The 17,500-nt window shown below is 44.1% G+C and overlaps 2 protein-coding genes across 2 annotated transcripts in view; one reads left to right on the forward strand and one right to left on the reverse strand.

Moving 5' to 3' along the window:
* Positions 1 to 10,212, reverse strand: part of mtpap (mitochondrial poly(A) polymerase) — a 12,309-nt gene extending 2,097 nt beyond the window's left edge. The window contains exons 1-7 of the mRNA XM_062521681.1: positions 10,065 to 10,212; positions 9,640 to 9,806; positions 7,286 to 7,516; positions 6,085 to 6,309; positions 3,299 to 3,507; positions 2,205 to 2,431; positions 9 to 101 (exon numbers count right to left, since the gene is read on the reverse strand). Of these exons, the coding sequence (XP_062377665.1) occupies positions 9 to 101; positions 2,205 to 2,431; positions 3,299 to 3,507; positions 6,085 to 6,309; positions 7,286 to 7,516; positions 9,640 to 9,806; positions 10,065 to 10,197 (1,285 nt within the window). The 5' untranslated portion in view covers positions 10,198 to 10,212. The remainder of the gene's footprint in view (positions 1 to 8; positions 102 to 2,204; positions 2,432 to 3,298; positions 3,508 to 6,084; positions 6,310 to 7,285; positions 7,517 to 9,639; positions 9,807 to 10,064) is intronic.
* A 1,864-nt stretch (positions 10,213 to 12,076) lies between these two features.
* Positions 12,077 to 17,500, forward strand: part of map3k8 (mitogen-activated protein kinase kinase kinase 8) — a 9,559-nt gene continuing 4,135 nt past the window's right edge. Inside the window, exons 1-4 of the mRNA XM_062521579.1 lie at positions 12,077 to 12,225; positions 13,039 to 13,453; positions 13,826 to 13,996; positions 14,276 to 14,537. Coding sequence (XP_062377563.1) covers positions 13,088 to 13,453; positions 13,826 to 13,996; positions 14,276 to 14,537 — 799 coding nt within the window. The 5' untranslated portion in view covers positions 12,077 to 12,225; positions 13,039 to 13,087. The remainder of the gene's footprint in view (positions 12,226 to 13,038; positions 13,454 to 13,825; positions 13,997 to 14,275; positions 14,538 to 17,500) is intronic.

Consider the following 17,500-nt stretch of genomic DNA (forward strand, 5'->3'; position numbering starts at 1 on the left):
CAACTCACCCAGTGATTCTGTGTTCGGCTCCAGTTGGATCTTGCTCAGGTCGCTTACTATTGTGCAGTCATTTTCTTCAATAACACACTTATCAGCAGGACCTTGGGGAAGAGACACACAGCGCACGTACACACACGCACACACACACACACACACACAGACATACAGTAGATAAATAATTTTCAAATGGCTCTGGCAGGTCTATAAAAGTCAATGAGTTAGAGAGCAGATTGAAAGTGTATGTGCATGTGTGTGTGAGTGTGAGTGTGTGTGTGTGTGTGTGTGTGTGTGTGTGTGTGTGTGTGTGTGTGTGTGTGTGTGTGTGTGTGTGTGTGTGTGTGTGTGATTCAGTGTATATGTGCATGTGCCCATATGCATGAATGTGTATCTGATTGAGAGATGCGTACTGAGTGTGTATGTGTGCATTACTGGATGGATTTGTATCAAAGTGTGTGTGTGTGTGTGTGTGTGTGTATGTGCCTGCCTGTATGTGTGTGTGTGTGCGCGTTTGCTGGCCTTGGCAGAGAAGACAGGCATTAAATCAGTGCCCACTTGCCCGAGCTCCCTGACCCTGTCAGATTATAGCCTCTCAGACTGCTGCTGTGCAAATGTGTGTGTGTGTGTGTGTGTGTGTGTGTGTGTGTGTGTGTGTGTGTGAGAGTGTGTGAGAGAGAGAGAGAGAGAGAGAGAGAGAGAGAGAGAGAGAGAGTGTGTGTCTGTCCGTGAGTGTGTCTGAGAGTGTGTGTCCGTGAGTGTGTGTGTGTGTGTGTATTGGACAGAGCTTTATTGTGCTGGCTGCATGTTTGATGGTCTCTGAGGGCGATGGATTACAGTTTAAAGTCTTCTGATCTCAGGGCCAAGAGACTGACAGAGAGAGAGCGAGGGAGAGGGAGAGAGAGAGAGAGAGAGAGAGAGAGAAAGAGAGAGAGAGAGAGAAAGAAAGCAAGAGAGAGAGAGAGTGAAGGGGGCAAACTAGAAAAAGGGAGAAGAGAGGAAAAATATGGTAGCAAAACAAAACAATAATCAATCCTTTCCAATAGCGTTGCCATGTGTTCGGTTGATGAGGTAGAGGAATGATGCATGTTTGCTTCCACAGATGAATGGAAGACAATTAATGAAAAAAAAACCTAATTAATTTTCTGATTTCCTGTAAATGATCATGATCAATCAAAGCCAGTGCATATAAATGCAATCAAGCATGGCGGTGGTGCGTTGCATATACTGAAATAGCAACAACACAGACAATTAACTATTTAATTAATGTTTTTTTATTCATTTGTAAAAAACAATGGACTTGCAACACACTGCTGCAGCATCAGACCTCTGGCCACATTATGGCCTTCCTAAACTACACCTGCCAGGAGATTTCTGCAACACAGAATGAGCATTGTAAATTGTATGCAAAAATTGCCTTTGACATTCCAGGAAACCCATAAGGACACCCAATCATCTTCAATATGCCAACAGATCAATTTCTATGGCTGTGCCACGGTGATTAAGACAACACAGGTATTTTCTCCTGACACCACTAGCAGTGTAGCTGTTAGTATGCTAGTAGCTTTTCAGTCACACACACACACGCAACTACAAGCCACCGCTACCACCTGACATGTCTTACTGACTGGCTTACTGGTCGAAGGCAGGCGGGACTGGGGGCACATGCACACGTGGAGTCTCTAACTGGCTTGGTCACAGAGCTGGTCGAGGATGGGCATGATAGGAGGCACACACACACCAACGTGCGTGCACGCACACGCGCACACGCACGCGCACGCGCACACGCACACGCACACGCACACGCACACGCACACACACACGCACACGCACACTCTCACTGGCTAGGTCTTACAAGCTGGTCAAGGGTGGGCAGGATAGGAGGCACACACACACCAACATGGGCGTGCGCACACCCACACACACACACCGTCTCTTACTGGCTAGGTCACGGAGCTGGTCGAGGGTGGGCAGGATAGAAGGCACACAAACCCACACACACACACACACGTGGTGTCTCTTACTGGCTAGGTCACGGAGCTGGTCGAGGGTGGGCAGGACAGAAGGCACACACACCCACACACACACACACGTGGGGTCTCTTACTGGCTAGGTCGCGGAGCTGGTCGAGGGTGGGCAGGATAGAAGGCACACACACACCAACGTCCGCGCACACACACCCACACACACACACACGTGGTGTCTCTTACTGGCTAGGTCGCGGAGCTGGTCGAGGCTGGGCAGGATGGGGGTGGGGCGCGACTGCAGGAAGAACACCACCAGCATGCTGAGGGAGAAGTTGGTGATCCAGGCGCCGGGGATGGAGCTGGTGAGGCCGTGGATGCGCGCCCAGGAGCGCACCGTGAACACCAAGTAGCGCACGCGCTCGTCCAGCTGACTCAGGAGCCACAGCAGCTCGGAGCTCTTCATCGCCACCCTGTGGCCACACACGGGAACACACACACATGTCAAACAGTTAACCCTGACGGGTAAAGGAATAGGTTTTCTTTTTTTGTGGATATCAGCCACCCTTAGTTCAGGGTTTGCAATACTACATAATATGCTTTTCAGTATGTTGATGTGTGGCGTGCTCTTTATACAACAGTGTTTTCAATTTTCTTCGGGTGCTCTTTGGTGCAAGGTCAGTCTTCATGGCGAAAGAAGGCCACAAGCCGCTACGCGTGGGCTAATTTATATATCAGTCCATATAAGACATGTTCTTAATTTAATAAAGACATTTTAACTTAGGAGTGCCTTGGTCTGAGAAAAAAACTTGTTTTTCTCTTTTTTGACTTCTGACTACATACATAATATGCATTATAAACGACATTACATTATAATGATAGAGATGTAGAACTATCAATCCTAATGTAAATCTCTGAATGTAATGCATTGCAAGTCATTTTGAAAAGGCCCCCCCACAGACCTTTACTTCTGCTTACAGGGAACAAGGTACAACACTTCACCACCTCTGGCCTCTGACTGGAGGCAACACAGAATGGCGCAGAGCTAGATTATGTGAATGTCTCCAGACTGTAATCCCAGACAAGGCCATGCGCAATAGGTGGACACAGCCATGCAACAGCTCTCCTGATTCTATCTAGAATAGAATTCTAGCTAGCTCTTCTATTGCCCTTGTGAGCCTATAGTGTATCCCAGTATGTGTGTGTGTGTGTGTGTGTGTGTGTGTTTGTGCGTGAGAGAGAGAGTAGAGAGTAGAGAGAGAGAGAAAGAGGGAGCGAAAAGAGAGAGAGAGAGAGAGAAAGAGAGAGAGAGAGAGAGTGAGAGAGAGAGAGACACACACCTGTTGTTGGCCGTGAGGTCACACTGGAAGCCCGAGGGCTGGTGTGAGAAGCGCACTAAGGGACAGCGGGCGTTGAGGATCTTCTGCACCCCGACACAGCCAGGGGCAAACTGCTCCAGGCCCTCCCCCACCACGGACAGCACGTTCTGGGTCACCGTCCGCTCTGAGGCCGCCCTCTTCATCTGGTACTCCAGGAACAGACCAGAAGGCTGCATGGAGAGATATAGCACAGTCAGAGGACTATAGAGACACATATGTGACCCTGTAAAGCGGAACCAGTCGTTTCAGTAAAATGTATTAAATTAAGTTATTGTGCTCATGTGAACGGCCATAAACTAAGCTTTCCAACAATATGTATATCGAGGGTATTACACAAACTATCGCTAAGATAACCGCATCCAAAGTTGACATGGTTCTCCTGTCACGATATGCCAGAAGAGGAGAAATCACCTTTTTAAGCGGCGCGTGCACAACGGGAATGACAGCAAATGTGTTGAATCTTCGCCGGGTTTAACAGTCAAAACATATGTTTTGTGTGAAATGCGTTCACGATATGAAACTGTAGACTGTATACTGTCGAATTATGCGAAAATGTGAAATTCAACATTTTAACCCGGAAGTTTGTTATTGTTGATAACGTTGTGCGCACAACGACTGATTTCGCTTTGAATGGTCACATATACAAACACTTAAACACACACAAACACAGCCCAGTCAGAGGATCACACACACGCACACGCACACGCACACGCACACGCACACGCACACACACACAGACCAAATAACAAAGACTCAAGTCACTGATAAAAGTGATGTCAACACACACACACACACACCCCAATGTGTATGACTTTCAACGTGGTAGGCAATGTGTCAATACTGTGCTCAATCATTTTTGTTTTAATTTAATAGTATGCACATCTCCTCAAGCATGGGTAGCCCGGCACAGATAATTAAGCAACTGAATTATTTTAAACTCACACCCTTTCTGTGAAACTTTAAAAAAAAAAAACATTATTGACAAATTGTCAACCACCACCACATTCCTCTAAGTGTCGAAGTCGCTATTTACTTCTCACGACATGTTTCCACACACACACACACACACACACACACACACACACACACACACACACACACACACACACACACACACACACACACACACACACACACACACACACACACACACACACACACACACACACACACACACACACACACACACACACACACACAGACACAGACACAGACACATACACACACACACACACACTAAGGTGGTTTGCTTGTTGAGCAGCTTGTTTGTCCACCCTATAATGGTTGACCAGCTAAGGTAGACCAACCAATCTGTTGCGAAAACATACTTTCAGCTGGTTTACCCAGTTTTACGATGGTTTTGCTTGTCTCACCATGACATTGCAGGGCTTTACAACATAAAGCATGTCTGCCGTCATGCACTGTTATAAGCTGCCTGGCCAAAAAAAAGGTAATATTTTGTTGGACCGCCTTTAGTTTTAATTAGGTACCGGCACAAAATGTAGGTGCACCCATATTTTATCGCTCTCCTGCCATACAATGTGAATGATTTTTTAACAAGATGTAAAGCTTGTCTTTATTTGAAACACACACACATTATGTACTGTAATCATGAATAATTACTCTATTATAGGCCTACATTCTATATACTGAAATTTCTGATATTCATAACAGCAATCTTTATGCAGATTATGGCCTAGGCCTACTATTTATATTATAACTCCACCTCTTAAATTCAGCTGTCTGGTTGAAGCCTCAAAATATTGTAAACAAAGTAACAGGCTAAGTTTATCATACTCTACTGGTTGGACTGTTCAGTTTCTGTTCAGGTAAGCTAATACTTTTTCTCCTTGGGACAGGCCCCTTTAAGTCTTGGAGTTTGGAGTCAATTGGCATTGAGATGGTCAGTCAACTTGAATGCAAGAGTTTTAATCAAATGTCTGCAGCATAGCCTACTAATGATGCTAAACGGATCTAACAGTAATTTAGCTAGTCGTCTTCTATGCGTCATTGCGTTCACCATTGTGAATGTTTTATCTAGATTAAATGTGCATGTCGAGGGCGGGTGTACATTGAGCGCGCACGAGAGTGGGCTAAGGAGAGTGAGTACTTCTATTGTTTGGAAAAGTTGCACGCATAGTCTTCAAAGGTTGCGGAAGAACTTTATGCTTCACCCGAGCAGCGTCATGTGCATCAGTTCGACCACGCTTCCAGGGATGATATCGTTGGTTTTCATGGAGATAGACGCGGTGTGCACGGAAGGGAGGGGCTGTGTGTGTGCGTGTGTTTGTGTGTATAAGAGACAGATGCGTGATTGACAGAGAGGGAGAGCAGGGAAAGGAAATTCAATTTAACGAATGCTGCTTGTTTTTCAATAGCGTTGCAAAATAAATAAATAAATAAAAAAGAATATCGAAGCGCAATATGTGGCGGCCGGTGCTGAATCTGTGGCGCACCGCCACAAATTAGTCTATGTGTGGGAAACACTGCATTCATTCAGTCAGCTGACCTCAGTCTTTGGGCACATAACCTGACCAACAACTGCCGTGACCCCAGATCATAGCACTGCCCCCACAGGGAGACTCTTGCCCATTTGCTTAGTTAAATCAAGGTGCTGACCTTTTCATTTGGCCAGGCTGTGTATAATACGTATGAAGTAGCCTGAGAAGTTAACAATGCGGCTGAACGCACATCATTTGCCTGAAGAATTATTCTAAGTAAACTTCACTATTCTGCTTGATTCTCACCCTCTTCATGTTGCGGCCACTGATGGTGTCCAGATCCAGAAAGAGGTCGAGGTCGGCGCCCAGCTTCCCCAAGCCGTTGACCGTCGAACCGAACAGCCTGATTGTGCATTCTGGGAAGAATGCGCCGGCGATGTCTTGGAGCAGGGAGCAAACCAGGAAGCGAAGAGCAATGTTCTCATTGGTTAGCTCCAGTGTTGATGTCAGACAATGCAGCTGCTGGTCTATCTATGGATCAAAAGGAGAAACAGTGTGTATATGTGAGACTGTGTGTACACCAAGGAATATGAATACATTATTTATTATCATTTATCTGTTATCTCACCAGGAAGGTCCTATTGAAATACAATATCTCTTCTCTAGGGAGTCCAGGTCAAGATGGCAGAATTGGTCTTCTTCATTATTTATATATTTTAACAAAATTAACCGAGTGTCATATTATACATTGCAAATCATGGAGATAGATCCATAGTTAGGTCGCATATGCACCTGTATACAAGTTGTATTCTGCCAAGGGTGTATCAGCAATGTTGGATACGTATTAATACTGTGCAGTGCTGCACAGTCTGTCAAAAATCAGGCAATTACTTATTTCTCCTTTTTTAAAATCTATTATATTTGATTTCATGTTTCTTTTCTCTCATTTGGTCGATCACTGTAATAAATATGTCATTATCTTACCATGTTTGCCTGTGCTGACTGTCTACATTAAATAAAAAAATAAGTAAAAAAAAAATAAAATCAGGCAACTTTTTTTTGGTCTCATCTTCAAATTCATTTTGATTGTATAAGGTGATGTGAGACACATGTGCTATTGTCATCTGACATCCAGGATATGCATTGTGCAGTTATGTGTACTGGGTGCTAAACACACCGCGAAAATGACAGAAAAGCTTTCACAGCACAACTCAGCTGCTGACAATACTCTGTTCTTCATGACCTGAGTGAAGTTTTTTTTTTTTTTAATTGAATGTTAATGTGGGTGGGAGCACATAGATGCAGCTTGCTTGTTTTACGGGTGAAAAAAAGCATCATCTGTAGATATGAATTTCTAAAAATGTTAAATCTGAACTTTAGCATTTAAAGCAAATTATTTTGCAGACCCCTTGGCTAAGTCATGGACCCCACCTTAAGAACCACTGGATTATTCCTTCAAGGTCTCCATCTTGAGACTCCTACAGTATATGACCCTGGACATACTCACACTCTCCTCTGCAGAAAGCCGCTGGATCAAATCATTGACTGGCATGGATGTCTGGGGGTGTAGCCTTAGGCTGGCTGCCCCATCTAATGGGTCCACTCCAGTGCTCTTTAGTGTGAGGAGGCGGGTCTTGAAAGGTACCGAAGCTTCGTACTGGATGCTAGGGAGACTGGCAGCCTCGTGGAGGGAGCAAATGCCATCTCTGCTGGCAAACTCAATCACAGCATATGTGCCCTACACACACACACACACACACACACACACACACACACACACACACACACACACACACACACACACACACACACACACACACACACACACACACACACACACACACACACACACACACACACACACACACACACACACACACACACACACACACACACACACACACACACACACACACACACACACACACACACACACACACACACACACACACACACAGAGAGATAATCAATGACCATGCCGTATAAACTTTTAGTGGTTCAGTTGTACTGAGAACATGTTTGTCTTACATCCTACAAGGTTTGTTCAGGCTGGGAATAATACTATTATAGATTAAATGCCCAAACAAAGCCTACAAGATACAGAATTTTTGAGTGGGTAATAAGTGTATAAATCAAGTGTTAAAAAATAATGGCAATGTTTTACAGATGTTAGTTTTGGGACCTAGAACTAGTTCAAGGGTGGCATCTGCACCTTATGTTCGGGTCTGCGTGTACAAAGGTTTTTTTTTTCATCCCGTGAGTAGAATCCAAAGACAGATCAAGTAAAATTGGCACAAAAAAAAAAAAAACGTACATAGAGGCTGAAACTGAGTATTACAGTATGAAATGGGTCACTGGGAACAAAGGCTTCTCATAGACTACAGACACAATTTGCTGAATGTATTATCTCTTCTTCAAGACTATTCTTATAGGTAACTAAACATCATGTAGACAAAATCTGAGCGGTATGATGCAGTGGCATCCATCATCACTTGACAAATAATGACACATTAAAATGGGCTGAATGAGTGAACGCATAATCAAAACACACCTGTGACCATATTAAGCTTGAAACATACATTTTAGGGGCACCAATCAATTGCCCGAGCCATTTTATCTGTAGCAGCAGGAGCAAAAACCGTACTGTACTGCTGTTGGTTGCTTAGGGACGGAGTTAGGGTTGGTTTAGTTGGCATGGGACAGTAGATGAGTGGCACAAGACAGCAGACGTGTGCTGTGGGACAGTATAGGTCAGTGCCGCGGAACAGTGTGGACAACACAATGCGTCTTTAACACAATGAGTCTTTAGCAATGACTTGGCTACCGTTTCGTGGCTTCCGCTAACTAATTAAAGAGTTCGCCATACAGCTAGAACTTGACAGTTTCAGGTGTTGCATGGCAACGTCTTACTAGCTGACCAGCTTCAATGAAATTCCATTGCAATAAGCGAACAGACTTGTTGCAGAGTGATATGAAAGACCTGACATAGAAACACAAACTCTGTTGCCATTGACAGCAGTCATTTTTTTTTTTCAGAGGTCATCTAGTCAAAAACTAATGACCGGTAGAACTTTGGGAAAATCCCATTCAAGTCAATGGAGCGTTCTACTTGCATTGTGAAGTGCTATGTAATAAGAAAGTGAATATGGGTCAGTGGTCAAGTGGCACGGGACAGTATGTGAGAGGCACAGGACAGTACGCAAGAGCTGCAGGACAGTATAGATGAGTAGCACCTAGGACAGTGTGGAGGGACAGTGGGCAACTGGCATGAAACAGTGTCCTGGGAATGGGATAGTATGAAAGGGATACAGGACAGTGGCAGGGGGGGCAGTAGTCAGGTGCGGTGCGGTGGGGCAGTAGGTGAGCGTGGCAGGAGAGCAGGTCAGTGGCACTGGACAGTAGATGAGTACTCCTATCCCTTGTAGACATTTACATAACAATTGCTTTGACAATACAAATGTCCAACTATTTGCCATGCGACCAATACGCCAGTAGGCCAGTGTCACACACGGGACAATACAGTAGGCTACAGTACAGTTTCTGCTCCTTCTGCCTCTCCATTTCAGAGTATCTTTTTAAATAATACCCAAAAAACAATCTCAATCTTTGCATTACTCTATCTCATACAAAATGCATGCAGCTATGCATGAGGACATTGAGCTGTCAGGGTACGGTACCAACAAATGTAGCCACGGCTGTGATTGCTGAATGTGTGCTATACAGGCAGGCAGGCATGTTTGAGTGAAACTACAGGTGTTTGAGGCCAGGTAGACACTCAACGTAAAAAAGATAGTTGAGAGGGCAATACATTTGAACCTGATATTGTATCTTGAATGCTTACACACGAGTGAGGGGACTTACAAAGCTGTCGTAGAAGAAGCAGTTGTTCACGGCCCCATATTTGGACAAGTACTTCAGGACCTTCTTTTCTGTAGTTTTCGGGGGACAGCTGATTAAGACAGATCTCTGAGCACGCTCACGCCTCTCCTCCTGTAGCGCCAGGAAAGTCTTCCCAACATCTTGGTGGTCTTAAAATATCAAGAGCAGCCATTGGTTAAAATTAACAGTGTATCGAGTTTATGCGTCATACGTTACTTTCTCGCGAAATCATTCATCATCATCTATAGCAGTTTACGCACTGGATTCTGAAAGACCAAAGTAAACAGATACATACGACAGCAGACCTAATTGGTATTTGAGCAAAAGTAGCCATAGCTGACACATGACAGGGGGTTCAGTCAGTGCACTTCTCTCCAAGAAAAACGACACTAATAGCAAATCCCTACCCGTCAGGGAGTGACAAGCCGCAACATTTGTTCCGGCTCTTCTCTGGAACGGCGTCAGTATCCTTTGAAAACATTTCAACAGTTGCCCATTTCCCCGCATATGTAACCTGCTTGCTCCCATGGAGGCCGCCATTGCTGGAGCCTAGATGAGAACGCATGCGCATGCGGACTTACGGCGGCTGGGAAGTTCGAAAGTACGCGTTTTAAAAGTCAGTTTTACTAGGCTTAATTTCCCTCCTCGTCACTGGCAGACTGGCAGTGACAGGGATTATACTGTAGTTTACTTTATAGTTCACTGAAAGTTTCCCAGTATACATTTACAATTTCCCTGTAGGATACAGCACATTTGCTCTTAACGGGGGATTTTTTTTTTTTTTTTTTACACTGGGCCCAATGTAGGCTACTGTAATGAACAAAGAATCATATTATGACATTCAGAGTGAAAAGCAGATTAGGGAAGAGAAAAACAAACAAGAGATAAACACAAATAGATAAATCAAAATGAATATATAATAAAGCCATAAAAACTTCACCTTCATTAGGCTACATAGTGTCAGTGTAGGTCTAGCCCTAGTAAAGTCCATGACATCAGCAAGTGGTCCTGCTATTTGGCCAGTCCTGTTTAGCTAAAATGAACACCTTTCTTAAGGTCTAGAGCCAAAGGGAGAAACATTTGTCAAGTTAGCGGATATGGACATTTTGTTTGTTAGCGGATATGGACTTGACTAGTCTCGCCGTGTGGGAGTGTGTTCAGATGAGGCCACGGCTATGACTAATTATTTTTTTATATTTGCGGTAGTAATAATAATACATCTTGGGGTATTTGGGGGGCCTTGTAAAGCCTAAGTTTTGTGTAGGCTAGCACTTCTCTCTTGTGTTAGGCATGATAGGCTACTCCCACTTTTCCCTCACCCTCCCATAAATGTATGCATCAATGCATATGAAAATATTTTCCATGGCAACATGTGCAAAATGTATCATTTACTTGTACTTTTGGTTGGATATTGGGTAAGTAGGGGAAAAAAGGTTGCTCCATAACACACTTGTGTGAATGTCACACACTGTGAAGCCTTATAGCTTGATACTGAAGCTGAAGACTTGAAGAAGTAGGGCCTACCTGTTTGTTCACCTGCTCCATTTTTTTAACAGCCATTATTGAAAAGCTGATAAAAAGGCTATGTTGAAATGTTCTATTAAAGAAAAGCTAGAAGATAAATCTCTGTAAAGTGGTTAAAAGAATTTAAATCGGAATCAGCCCAGAAAATTGCATTGGTGCATCTCTATGTAGGCTATGCCTATATACAGTGTATATATATATATATATATATATATAGGCCTATACACACACTATATATATATACTATATATATATATACACTGTATATATAACATATTCTATAACATATATACATAACACACACACACACACACACACATATATATATATACACTGTATATATATATATATATATATATATATATATATATGTGTGTGTGTGTGTGTGTGTGTGTGTGTGTGTGTGTGTGTGTGTTATGTATGTTATAGAATATGACTTCTTCTTTGCACATTCCTGCCTTGGCCTCATCGTGGTTTTAAGATTCACTTCTGCTGACTTGTTTTACCTGTCCCTTCTGTTTTAAATTAGAGAGAGTTGCGCTTCAAAGGCTATTACACTAGGCAAGAAACTGCAGAAAATTGCAACCTTTGTCCATGACTAAGACCAAATACGTGACGCAGAATGTGTTCTTTTAACATGAAAGACTAACGTTCGAGGTCTAAAACAGCTGCCACTGTTATCAGTTCCTGCGTGTGGTCAGCAAATGACATAGGCCTACTACTGTAGGGGAGAATATGTTTAGGCTTTGACGCAGTGGAAAGAAACGGGTCTGTCAGGTCAGGCGAATCCGGCGACTAGATACTGCCCCGAGTCAAAGCTGACGTTGATGAGAGAAGGAAAAGAAAAACGAAACTAAAACGATACACGAGGTGAAGCAAGCGATTACTTTTCCTGCTAAGCGGAACTCTCGCTCTCTCGCTCCCCCTCTCTCGCTCTGTCAACAAGTGCGCTCAGTCACCACTCAAACTAAACAGTGTCCACGATGACTCCGTCGGTGTCACTGCTGAACGAGACAATGTGTCTGGGATTGGGACAAATTTGAGGTGAGGTTTTAATATACATCTATGCAACTGTTGCCATTTCATTCCATTGATTATATTACCTTCACATGTGTTGTAGCCTGTTCTATTCCAAGATTATTGTAAAAATGCTTTTCTCCCCTCGAAAATGTCGATTGACTTAGCTAAAGCTCGACTTCCAATTATCATGGCTGTTTGTGATATTTCTTTTTCCAAAATTATTTTTTAAAAAGATTATATGATTTCCTTGTTTATTCATATTTATTTTCATTAATAGTTTTCAAAACTGTTCATTAGAGGATCAGGAGATTGCATATAGTTCTCTGCATTGCGCACTGCTTTTCCGTCTGTGCTCTTAAAAAGAGATAATATATTCGTCAAGGTAATTTGCAGCGAGACGTGTTAAGTTGTCAATATTGTATGCCATGCGCGGCTGCTGGTTGCATCTGGCTGCGCACCACTGGATTCTGAAGATGTTCTGCTTGCGAGGGTGGTATTTCCGGGTTTCCCTCCATGTCCAGGAATTCCCCTTATTTGCAAGTAAACGATCAAAGTGCTACTGCTACCCTTGAAATACAGAGGTACTTTTGTATGCGAACTTCAGAGGTCTATTGGTCTTAATGTTTTCAATTCAATCCAATTGCCTGCTGTGATATTTTCAATGCATACTTGGTGCCGCCTCTGGAGTTGGGCCTTTTTCGTTAGTCATATAGCCAGACCTGACATCTGTCTAGATTAGGATCTGGATTTCCAGGCTATCAAATTGCACTCACAGCAGAAAACTCTCTCTGCCATTTTCTGTACCTAAATCTGTCCCACTCTCCCGTTTCTATATAGAAGAATGCACTTATTCCGCCGAGTGCGTGATCTGCGCTGAAACTGCAGCATGGAGTTTCTTGATGATAATAAAAACATTGGGATAAATCTTCTACTGAGCCACTTGGACATGGAGGAGGTTCTTGAGCTGTATGAGAACCTTTACCCAGTCGAGGACGAAGAGGAGGAAGAGGAGGAAGCACGGTCCAGTGAGGAGGGTGTCTCGCAAGAGGACACGGACCAGGAGTCAGCAGGGACACACACGCCGGACGTGTTTGCCCAGGTGACCTGTCCGCCAGGCCCGGCAGGAGGCGTGCAGTACGGGAACGTGACTGATTTGTTAGCCTTCATCAGCCGGATCTCAGGCACAGCAAACGGGGTGCAGGCGCCCTCTCTCGTACACCTGAACAGTGAGATTGGAGTGCTTCTCAACAAGGTGAGCAAGGACTCTGTTATGTATGAGAGAGACGGAGAGAGAGAGAGAGAGAGAGAGAGAGAGGGAGGGAGTTTACCTTTGTACGTACAGGGCTTGAAGTGGGCTGGAATACACCGGAATGCTGGGCTGGGTAAACCCAGCCTGATCTGCTGGCGATTTGGGTTTCGCTGTGCAGCTCAGGCTTGAAACCTGCAGACCTGAAACCTGATTGGTTGAAGGACTGTCCATCCGTATGGAGTCATTTGAACAATGCCCATTGATCACACCTCTTGTGCAGTAGAAATAAAGTGCAGACTCCCCAGACTAATGTTCAAAGATGTGTGTGTGTGTGTGGGAAGTGTGTGTCTCACTCAGCATAATCTGTCCTTACAGAAAGACATGATCCTGCAGAATGGGCACTATGGCGTGGACTCTGAGGTGTCCCTGTTTCCATGGAAACGCATCTACAGGAGTGTTGACTCTGCCCACATTCCCAAAGGTGCCTTTGGGAGAGTTCACTTGGCTCTGGACTGCGTCACGCGCAAGCGCATGGCCTGCAAGCTGGTGAGACACTCCCAGCGGCAACACATACACACGTATGCAACACACACAAACATTCATGCAAATACACACACACTAGAGACACACACATGCACAATATGCAAAACATGTGTACAGAATACACCTTTGTGTGTTTGTGTTGAAAATAAATCATGTCAGCCTCTGACTACGTATGTATGGTAAATATACGGCAGGTGTCCCTTAGCTTCTTGTTTTTCTGAAATCTCTTTTTCTATTGCCGTCTTTCTCTCTTGACCCCCACCCCCCACCCCCACTCTCCAGATCCCGCTGGAGCATTTCAGGCGCTCGGACGTGGAGATCCAGGCCCGCTTCGGCCACGAGAACGTGGCGGAGCTGTTCGGGGCCGTCCTGAGGGAGGGCACGCTGCACGTGTTCATGGAGGCGGGCGAGGGCGGCTCCGTGCTGGAGAAGCTGGACAGCTGCGGCCCCATGCGAGAGCCGGAGGTCGTCTGGGTCACCAGGCAGGTGCTCCAGGCCCTCGAGTACCTGCACAGCCACGGCGTCATCCACCACGACATCAAACGTAAGCGCCAAGCCTGCCCCATTTACATGTACTCATTTAGCCAACACTTTTCCTGTGTATTAGCCGCATTGTGTATAAGCCGCAGGACTGTGTTTTTTGCAAGTTAAAAGAATGAAAATGTCATAATTAATGCCATATTATCTCCCTCAACAATGGAATTCTCTTCTCTGATTGGCTGATGGGGTGGCCATTAACTTCGTATAACCTGCTACCTGTGAAGTAGTTCCCGTATCACACTTGAATATTAATTCGCCAAACTCGTTGCGAAGTTTAAATGAACTGTCACGTTGCATCCAAGCTGAAATAGGCTACAGACGTGCAGAACCATAGTAACATTGTAGCATATGACGGAGGTGGATTGTAGCTAGTTGGATGCCATGTAGGCTATAAAAGTAGCGATCTTTCAAAGTTAATGTTAATCAGAATCCTGGGATATGGCCGCTTGACAACGGGAGAGATAGAACTAACGACTGGCTTTTGGCCGTAGCAACCAGCCATTTAGAACTAACGACTGGCTTTTGGCCATAGCAACCATCCATTTAGAACTAGTAACGGCAGTTTTGTCCTGCAAGTAGAAAGTTGATATGTGGCGGAAAGTAGTCCCATAGTCAAGACAGTTTTAGCGATGTTAACAGACACAACGGTGGAATAAAACTATGTTCTAAATATACAGGTTATTAATACAAATACTTCGCACGTCGCCGGAGTTCTAGACCTCCACCTAGCCATTATTTCCATCGAACCGGTCACCTCGTCGGCCGTTATCCCTTACTTAACTGCCCCCTGTATTAACCTCATAGCTGAAAAAAGTTTGCAAAATCAATGCATATAAGCTGCGGCTAATAGTTAGGAAATTACGCCAAAGTGATTTACATAATGTCAATTCTATGTCAAGGGCCCATTGTCCCCAGAGCAACTCATGGTTAAGTGTCTTGCTCAAGGGAAACTCACAACTTTGTCTGGCTACTACATGCTAGCCCAGCTCCTTGGCCACTAGGCTGCACCTCGGTAAATGCTACCTACCCGTCCACTGCTCAGCGTCTGTAGTCAGCATTTACCACCGCTCCCACCTACCCCACAACACGGGATGTAAACAACATAGAGGAAAGGAAAGTCCATCACGTGGCTCAGTACCTGCTGTACCTCATTTACAGCCCCCATAAACGCTCCACTCAGTGCCTACTCAAGGTCAAACTGTGTGCACAGCGCCTACTATGCAAACTTGTTTCACTAATACATGTCCGCTTAGCCGGCAGGCAACGCAGTATGTTTGCGCGGGGGCAACAAAGACCTTCCTGTGTTATTGTTTTTGTTATGCACGGCTTTGACCTGCTTGCACACGCACACACGGACACACACACACACACACACACACACACACACACACACACACACACACACACACACACACACACACTTAAGACACACTGAATTTCCTGTAAAAGGCTCTTAAGTAGGTCATTACAGTTTTTTTCAATTGTTTACACGCAATTTTTAAAACCGAGTTCTTTTTAACAAAATGTAAGCACAGGTATCCAAACGCCACACTCAGTTTGCATAATTCCTAGATTCTTTGCAAAATGAAACACTTCAGTCAAAACATTCACACTTCAGTCAAAACATACACACTTCAGTCAAAACATATACACATATTTGTAAAAATGCTATTAGTTGTCATTTAACAAACACAGTCCTCAATGATCAGACACTATTACAGCCAGTTTCACACTGCAGGGATAAATGCAAAACACATTTGTTAAAAGAAAAATTAGGAAATAGCATGTGCTAGATGTTTGCCCAGACATTGTTATGTAAGGGATCATTTAGATGTCAAATATAGTGATAAACCCACAACATTCTTCATGATTAGTTCGACATAGGAAAAGATTTACACAAATAGGTCTATAAACTTGCACTTGCACTGCACAACACTGATGCTGTAGACTGAATATTTCAAGTATTTCTTTCAATACTTACTGTATTTCTTACCATAAATACTGTAGTTACAGTAATCAATCAACAATGAAATCAATGAAACAAATAAAATCTGTCGACAAATAAAAGCTACTGCATAAAGTACATACACTTTGACTCTGAAGAACAACTGTAAAAGCAACGAGACTGTATAGCACACCTGAGTGCTGCGTTTTCAATTTTGCACATGTGTGCTTACACACCTGGTGGATGTGATTATCCAATTCGTTCATTAGTGTAGTCATTGGTAATCTGGGGCTTTGTAATGACAAGGAAGTAACCTCACAATCCTTATCTGTGTCTAAGGTGTGGAAATGTGTGTAGAGTTGTACAAATCACTGTGTGTAATGTTTTGCAAAAAGGGTGAAGTAGACATTGTGTGTAATGTTTTGCAAATCGGTGGAGGTGTTTTGCTCCTTGGAGTAATAATTTGCAAATTGTGTGAAAAAAAATATTTTAGTGTGTAAACAATCGTAACAAACTGTAAGAGGAAACAACTCAGACTCACACTCAGATGTAAAATGACAGGGTGGTATCCATGCATCTTAACTATACAGGGTAGTTTTGGATGTGTGTGTGTGTGTGTGGTAGCACCACTTAACCATTAGGCATGGCTTGCAGTCAAATCTGCTTTCAAGTTTCTGGAAATTCCAGTTGAGGGGGCGGGGGGCGAGAGCGAGAGTCTGAGTGTGTGTGTGTGTGTGTGTGTGTGTGTGTGTGTGTGTGTGTGTGTGTGTGTGTGTGTGTGTGTGTGTGTGTGTGTGTGTGTGTGTGTGTGTGTTGTGTGTGTGTGTGTGTGTGTGTGTGTGTGTGTGTGTGTGTGTGTGTGTGTGTGTGTGTGTGTGTGTGTGTATTTGTCCACTGCCACCCTGACAGAGAAACCACATGAGGACCTATGTGGCCAAACACACACAAAAACAACACGTTTCCATATGTGTTTCCTATCTGATCTCGCCATCTGTCTCTCTCTCTCCACCCCACTCCATCTG

Source organism: Sardina pilchardus, chromosome 19, assembly GCF_963854185.1.
Source record: "Sardina pilchardus chromosome 19, fSarPil1.1, whole genome shotgun sequence".
NCBI lineage: Eukaryota > Metazoa > Chordata > Actinopteri > Clupeiformes > Clupeidae > Sardina > Sardina pilchardus.